The 8,628-nt window shown below is 38.9% G+C and overlaps 1 protein-coding gene across 1 annotated transcript; it reads right to left on the bottom strand.

Moving 5' to 3' along the window:
* Positions 1–6,672: 6,672 nt before the first annotated feature.
* LOC140948916 (caveolin-1-like) lies at positions 6,673–7,767 on the bottom strand. The gene is made up of 2 exons (XM_073398182.1): positions 7,645–7,767; positions 6,673–7,011 (listed from the first exon to the last, which is right to left on the bottom strand). The coding sequence occupies exons 1-2, from the start codon at positions 7,765–7,767 to the stop codon at positions 6,673–6,675; spliced, it is 462 nt and encodes a 153-aa protein (XP_073254283.1).
* Between the last annotated feature and the right edge of the window lie 861 nt (positions 7,768–8,628).

Raw genomic sequence — 8,628 nt, 5'->3', positions numbered from 1 at the left:
GGCTCTGCCCTGTTTTTACTTGCCTAGTCTTTAGAGACGGCAGAGAGTAACGCTGCGTGTTCCTCCCATTTTTCTACCATATCAAATCAAATTGTTTAAAAGGAGACCCAGTGGTTTGAATATGTCTGACGTTGGGCATTAGGCAAACTAATCTCACATCTTGGGAAGGATCGTAGTTTACTACCCTTATCTTTTATTTGTTTTTTTTTTTTCATCACTCAATGCTAGGTAAAATAGAACAGTCAAACTGCTTGAGATTTTTTTTCACAATTTGCTAATACACTGATAGCAATCGGAGGGGAACCAAAACAACATGAAAGTAAATACAAATTTCACTTTCCTTTTCTGCATAACCACCCCTCTTCATTTTCAGCTTGGGATCCACGTAGTCTTTGTCGTGGCTTTCCATATCTAAAAATACAACGGTAAATTACTGTTATATTATTACTTGCAAACTTGGATTTACTTTCTTAAGTCCAACCCCACACTTAAATCATACATAAGGGAGGAGCAATCGCTGCGAAAGCTTCACAAGGTAAAAGACAACTGTTCGCAGCAGAAGCCATTACTGGCAATCACCGCAAAAGCTTTGCGAAACCTGTAAAGACAATTTCAGCAAAAGTCCTTTTTTTAAGTCCAACCCCACACTTAAATCATACATAAGGGAGGAGCAATCGCTGCGAAAGCTTCACAAGGTAAAAGACAACTTTTCGCAGCAGAAGCCATTACTGGCAATCACCGCAAAAGCTTTGCGAAACCTGTAAAGACAATTTCAGCAAAAGTCCTTTTTTTAAGTCCAACCCCACACTTAAATCAAACATAAGGGAGGAGCAATCGCTGCGAAAGCTTCACAAGGTAAAAGACAACTTTTCGCAGCAAAAGCCATTACTGGCAATCACCGCAAAAGCTTTGCGAAACCTGTAAAGACAATTTCAGCAAAAGTCCTTTTTTAAGTCCAACCTCTCACTTAAATCATACATAAACGGGGAACAATCGCTGAGAAAGCTTTACAAGGTAAAAAAAGACAACTAATCACAGCAAAAGTCATTGTAAACTGACAATCACCGCAAAAGCTATGCCAATCCTGTAAAGACGATTTCAGCAACATGGCAATTTTTTCCACCCTAACCTTAAAAGAGACTCTTGTAAAGTATTTGAATAGGACGTTTCACAAACCGTAGTAAAATTAAAAAAACTGTCATTACCAAACAGTACTGCAAATGTCGATAAAAACCTAAAGACATTAACACCAAAACCTCTAATTTCTGCAAGCTAAAGGTGACCGTATTCGATGGAGCTCTTCAAGCATTAAACGAGCAAGGATTCAGCACTGCAAAATAAGAATTGTATGATAACAGATTAATCCCTTTTTTATTGTTTAACGCCTTTTTTGGCATAAAATCTTTCCGTTGGTTAGACACAGGTCGTGACTGAAATATTTTAGTTGAAAATTGTAGTCATTTAAGGCTCCGTTCGCACTACAACAAATTTTGTTTCCTTTACACCAAAAAAATCTGTCAACAGGAAGCCATTTCTAGTACAAACGATTTTTTACCTAATCAAAGTTCAAGGATTCCTTCGAGAATTCAAAAGGCCTGAAAAATTTTTGTCAGGCGACAAAATCCTTTCATGACGTTGATCAACGGCCCGGGCCGGGGGGGCGGGGTGCGGGGGTATTCCCTTATATAAGCTAATATATAGAATAAAAACAAGTAGAATGTCAGCTAACAAAATATTCATGTTTCTAATAAAGCCCCCTAGCGGAAATGCTAAAATGCAAAACATGTATTGTAGTGATTTGAAAAAAGAAAAGAGGAAGACCGCAAAAAAAATAAATACTCTACTTATTAGCCATATATGGTTAGAAAATTTTGTTGTTTGTAACTTAAGTTATTTGGAACTAGTTGATAAACTATTTATTGTATAAGACTCCAAACATGTATGTATGTATTTATGTAGGTATGTGCCGCCCCATGGGGTAGGGGTTTTGTGCCGTTTTGGTCTGAAAACGGGTATACCCTTTGCCCATTTTGGTCTGGAATCGGGTATGGTTTTCCCGAGGGAACTACGGAGCGTATGAACGTATTTATCGTTTCAATTCCAAATGAGTGAGAAAGAAAGAGAAATATGCGAATTTGAAATGGATTTGAAGAATTTTTTTGTTTGTACTCTAATCTAAGTAATGATAACGTAATTTCTGCCTAAAGGCCAGGTCTGAAAACGGATTAGACTGTTCACAGTCCTCTATTTTTCCGTAAGATCGTCGAGATCGAGCGCTTTGCGTTACGGGCTACCATCTTGCATGAGTGTCAAAACTACTTAGGGGGCGGGGGCGGTTTGGGAGGAAGCGAGAAAAATATTTCTCGCCTCCCTCCCCCCCCCCCCCCCCCTCACCTACAGTTATAATCCCCGACGCCCGCACCCTCGGTGCTTTTGAAAATCAAGATAGCCGTGGCGGTAAGACGCGGTATATCCAAACGATCTCACGAAAAAATAGGGGACTGTGAACAGTCTAAAAACGGATGGGGAAAATTACATTTTTGGGTCTGAAATTGGGTCAGGATTTGAAGAACCCGACCCGGGGTTGAGGGTTCAACAACTGTCATTTCCAAGCTCTTGACAATAATATAATTTTCACATCAGTAATCGTGCTTAGGTGCAATTGACATTTTTGTTTCTTGGCGAAAAATTTCGATCAGAATGAATGTGTTTGCGATTATATGAAAACATCTGTAACAATCGAAGGGCATAGTTATGGACGTCCGTGAAAGATATATATTCGGCGAGTTGATCAGCAAAACCGGAAATCGCCACCAGGTAACCTGTAAAATATTTATTCTGCGGGTATTTTCTTTAGGGGTTGGCTTAGATCCGCGCAAATAATTCCGTAAAAAAAATCAGTGTTCTTAGTTAAAATAATGGGTAAGTAGGTCTTTAGCACGATACCCTCGTGCTAAAATACCGCTTGCTCTATACCCTTTTTTAATACTCTGGAGGGTTCTATGTTTGACTGAGGAAAATGTGATTTTTGCCGCTTGTATCGCATTGAGAGGTCATGGCACGCATATTAATATTCAGTGGTTTTGTTCCTGGTCGGCAAGATTTGCCCTCGGATGCAAGAACATAAGAGTAAAAGTTTTAATAAATATCAGGGTTTACGTTTCTATAATTTCCTCCAAAGTTTCTTCTGGATCTGAATAACTAAGCGATTTACTTTGGTCTGTGAATTTGATGGTTTAATATAGGCGCATGCCATTATCAAGGTCAAAATGATAAAATTAAAAGGCGTTCTTACCTGCTGGACATACTCTTAATGATCTCTTAACAAGGCTACTGAAACAATGACCTTCCCGCTATTGACTCAAGGATGCACTAAAAATGGAACACAGAAAGCAAAAGGAAGCCAGTTGATATCATAAAGTAACGTACTAAAACTTGCCACAAGGCATTTAGATGAAAGCAAGAAACAGTGGAAAGATTACTTACCTAAAAATCAGCAGAATTTGGATGTAGAAAAAGTTGCAACCGTAACATTCAGCTGCATCAAATTGGAGATACACAACGAACGCGACTATAACCGTTACTCCTCAGATGGCATTCCGCGTACCCCGTGCAATAAATAATGGGCGTCATAATAGGAAATGCCCGTCTAAGTCCCAAAATTGACACCATAACAAAAGAGAGGGATGGTTTACAAAGAAATTGCATTGTTTGCTGACAGAGTTTTAATGATTGACGTATTCAGTTTGTACACGCTCTTTGGTGCTTAATTTTAAATACACGTGCTCGACTTCGCACTAGCCTGCGCGCGGTGCACCCTATTTGTCACTTAAAGCCAGCGCTATCTTTGAACTTTCCTAACAAGCTGTCATTTTCCTTCTCCAGCCCAAAAATAACTGGCAACTAAATTAGCCAGAGCACATTCTTAAAAGCCGCAGGAAGCCAGAGGCGATAGGAATATGTTTTTTTCCAGCCAGCATCGGAATGCAAAATGAAAAACCACAACCAGAAAAGCGTTTCGGCAAAGTTCCCAGCAAGAGTTTCTCATCCTTTATTTAGTTACCAGCCAGCAAATTCTTAGCCTGAGGAGCGGATAATTTGAGGAGCGGATCCGTTGGGTACTCCTGAATAATAAAATTGTAAATTTCTGCATGGCTCTTCTCAGAAAATCTTTCCTTTGATCAATCATTATGGCGATGATCAATATATGTGGAGTCAGAAATGTTTAAGTTCCGAAGAAATTATAGGACCAAAACCTCTTTACAGTCTTTTAATAAGAGGCGCAATGGAGATCAAGAATCAAATCAATTTCGCTGGTCGAAGGTGAAGTAACAGTGTCACGAACAAGAAAACATGTCACAGGTAGATTGTCGCAGATACAATTTGGTGTAAATACATTAAAATGACCATTGACGGGGGGCTGGCTATAAAAGACAAACTCGAACCAGAGTATGGAAGGGTTGCACCACATTAGAGTAATTTTGATACAGGAGAGATTACTGACCGGCGAACGCTATTATCATTTTCGTGTGAACTGTGTGACCTCTACCCCAGGGGGACTCTCGAGGAGACCAATGTCGGCGTGGCTTAGCCTCCCACGCAGACGTTCTCGGGGGTTCGTCACGCTTTCCTAGAACGTCTGCGTGGGAGGCTAGGCGTGGCTTGACCGGGCTCCATTTGATTCCTAAAGGAGACCTTAGTTACCCCCGTATAGTATAGACTGCGAGCAGTCCCTCAGGATGGTAGACTCGACTGACTGCAGGGACTGCTCGCAGTCTAAATACAGTATGACAGCGTTCGTTATTTTGCGATTTCAAGAAAGAATAATGGGAATTATTATCTCTAATCCAAGAGAAGTCTTTGTTTCAAATCAAGACTGAATGTCCAACTCACTCTTTTACTCTATGGTCTGACATATCCAAGATATTGAAAAAAGATAAGGGAGACGTGAAACTTCTTCTATTTTCTCAGCTATTCCCCAGTTAAAATTTTCTCATTTTCCCAGCAGCTGAACTTCAACGACAATAAAATCAGTACATAAATAGTATACCTGCCCAGTAACATACTCATCTGCACTTGCATTGGCCGGCCGCTCGTCTCCTTTAAAAAATTCCAGCATTTCTGTTTATTACTGACCTAAATCACAGCCTTTTAAAGTTGCTTGAACGAGTTAGGTGATAAGTTGTGTTCATCAAATATAAAGCTCGATTTTTCTGATGAGTTATATTTTCTATTGAAAGTCAGCAGGGCTTGGGACGACTTTTTGTATTCTGGTTTGTAGCCGATAGGATTATTTATTTTTTTCATTAAGCCTTAAACATTTAATTTTCCAACACCGGGTAAAATGCGACGGCTATAACTCGTATGTTCTTTTGTCTCTGAAACCTGCTGCAAATTATGCTCTAACTCATCCGCGCAATCTCTTCTGTTCGTTTCAAAAGTCAACTGCTCTACACTTGAAGATCTCGCCTTTTCTTATGCTGCACCTGTTTTATGGAACTTGCTGCCAGTAACTATTAGTACTAGTAGCAGCCTCGCCATTTTTAAAAAGCAATTTCAAGTGTAAAAGATTTCCTTTAAGAATGCAGTTAATTTGTTGGAATAGTCCTGGTGAACGTTTAGCACTTTTGAATATTTAGAGAACTTTAAAATTTCTTTTTAGATTTAAGTATGTTTTAATTGTAACTGAATGTAAAGCGCTTTTGAATATTGTTTATAATATTTGCGCTGTACAAACTCATTATTATTATTATTATTATTATTATTATTATTATTATTATTATTATTATTATCATCACTATTATTATCATTAAGAGGCTCGCAAGTGTCTAGAAGAGTCCATTAAGAAATGTCGGAAAGGGATTTAGATATTAAGAATTTTTCTGAAAGGACTCGCCAATATTCAATAAGACAATTGAGAACGTTATTTTATTTCCCCTTTTTCCGTTAGAATACGTTTACACTCTTTTTTTTTCTATGGGAATACATTTTATAAAAATATTGAGGCTAAAAAACAACATTCGTAAAAAAGAGTGTACTATTAATAATACATATATTTAAAAAAACATATATATCGAAAAATCCAAGTGAATTGTTTCTTTCAATTGAAATGAAATGTTTTTTAATTGGAATAACTTTCTTTTAATTGAAATGAATTTTTTTAAATCGAAATTGTGTGTTATTGTTGTTAGACAGGGCGGGTAGGGAGAGGGGTTCCAATGAGAAGGAGGCAAAAAATGGAATTAAACCCTAAAGGAGATAAACCTGGCGTGGCTCTAAGGTTTCTTAGACCCCACAAGATACCATTCTAAAACGGGTAGCTAATATAAGAGCTACTGTAATTTGAATTGGGATAATGGCGTGATTGATTACGTCTTCTTTTCCTTTTTCTTCTCCTGCTTTCCTCGAGTCAAATATTTCCGGGGACGCCGATTTATCATATATACCCCAAGTGAGAACAGAGTCTGAAATCTACACCCCTTAAACGAGGAGTTCGGGTGGGATTTCCCCCGCAAGGGGTCTGATTCCTTAGTACCAGCTTGACACGGACGTCAGTACATTCTTTATTGTCATTGCCACTCATATTATGATAATTGTCTGTAAAGTTCAGGTTATGGCAGTTTTTCAGGCACCGAATTAGGCAAAGATAATCGATATCATCTTTCCTTGTCTTCATACAGTTTGCGTCGAAACCTTGATCCCACCAAATATCTTTGCTACAGATTCAAAAAAAGGGTCGCAAAATGTTCTCAGGTAGAGCCCAAATACTTTGCCTAAGCATTGCAACTCAATAACATACGCCTTCAGGCAGGGCATTATACACCAAACATAATCAAAACTGAGACAGGCAAAATATATCCCACAAAGCACTGCGGTAGGGATGCCAAGAATAGCTGTAATTATTCTGTAACACCAGAACTTTGTGTTAACAAAGGCCTTGAAGCTAGTACGCCAAACTCCATCAATACTATGGGATCCTTCTGGTTCGGCAAACACATCTTGAAAAAACACCTAGATGAAAAAGAATGAAATATTTCAACATTAAAGTCTGAAAATTTCCTTGTAACTGGAACTGAAAAGTTCTGTAAATTTTCATATACACCAGAAGGCCTAGAAGACGTGCTGGTCTATCACAAGGGTCACCTGTGAAGTTTTTTTTTATTATTCTACCCAATGATGTTTTTCTCACGGTTAAAGATCTGCTTTTAAAATATTGTAGAACTGGTCATGCAATCAAAGTGATCCCTTCAGCCGACCAAGCTCTTAGTCAACATCGATCACCATCGTCTTGAGGATATACGATTTTAAAATCTGGGAGGTGGCTGTTAAGTCGACTAAAAAAGTACCAGACGGAAAACATTATTTTCAAACGCGAAAGTATCAGTGGTAATGAATGTATTATGCGAAGTGTTTTTGGAGTTTTAGTCACCATATGTTTACGTGAATACGATTGCTTTGTCCAATGGTCGTAGAACTTAATTCACAGGGTGAAAAGGGTTGCAACTCATATGCCAAGAAAAATTTCTTTCTCCATTGTAAATCCTTGGATAAAAATTGGTAAATAATACAAATACGTTTTTATCCATTTTGAAAGTGTAAGGGTTAGCGTGTTAAATTCAGTGCCTGTGTCGTCGGTTTATTTACCTTCACGTGATCATTCATTGCTGTGGGATCTCTATCTTTCATACTTATTTGATGTCCGTGTTGTGCTTCGTTTTCATTGCCTCTGACTTGTACTTCAACCTCGCGCAGTTCATCTCTGGACATGGTTCTTGGCTTTGTCGCAAAATGTATCAAAACGTATCACACTTAAATGGAATATAAACTCAGAGGAAAGCTATAAAAACACAACATCAAATCTGTCTTTACAGCCACCTGTATGAAAAGCAAATAATTGAATTTGACTGGTAGTTTGTTCTTTGTGTTTCAAAAGGTATTTAAACAAAAACAAGGAGAGGGTTTGTGAGGAGGACGTAGTAAGTTTGCACTGGCTTATTGCATCAAGAAAAAAAATAATAAAGGAAAATAGGAAGAAGATAAACTAGCTTTTCGTTGAATCTTTAAAATTTTGACAATAGCATTCAAAATGAAAATGTAACCTGTTCTGCCGTATCTAGCGCTCAGGTTTCCGTCGTCGCGGTTAATCTAACCGTGAGGTATCGGGTGCTTAAGAAAAGAGACGGGAAAAAAAGGCGCGGGCAGGACCGTGAGCGGGCAGGAAGAGCCCTCGCCCCAACCCTGTGCCTCTCCAACCCGTCTCGGTCGAAAAGAATTATCTCTTTGTGTCTGACTGGATCTTGATAGAAGGTGCCTGCACTCATCCTCTAGAGAGCCAAGTCAGCTCAAGTCCAAGAATCAAGAACTCACACTCCCCACCCATGACACTTATGACTAGTCAATCGCTGCCCCCGAGCTCTGCAATTAGCATTATGATTATCAGTCAGAGCATTGATTTGGCTGGGCTAGCCCACGGGGAAAATTCCTTGACTTTGCACTGCTTTCTTACTAAAAACACTTACCAGAGTATCTGAAGTTCCCCCTACCAAATCCCGGCTAGAACTACTTACCTACCGACCTGGACCTATCTACAAGCACCGGTTTCAGTGCGGACGGAAAGACCGATACATT

This window comes from Porites lutea, chromosome 9, assembly GCF_958299795.1.
Source record: "Porites lutea chromosome 9, jaPorLute2.1, whole genome shotgun sequence".
Taxonomy (NCBI): domain Eukaryota; kingdom Metazoa; phylum Cnidaria; class Anthozoa; order Scleractinia; family Poritidae; genus Porites; species Porites lutea.
The sequence above is the reverse complement of the archived record's forward strand: the minus strand, read 5'-3'. Positions and strand labels throughout refer to the sequence as shown.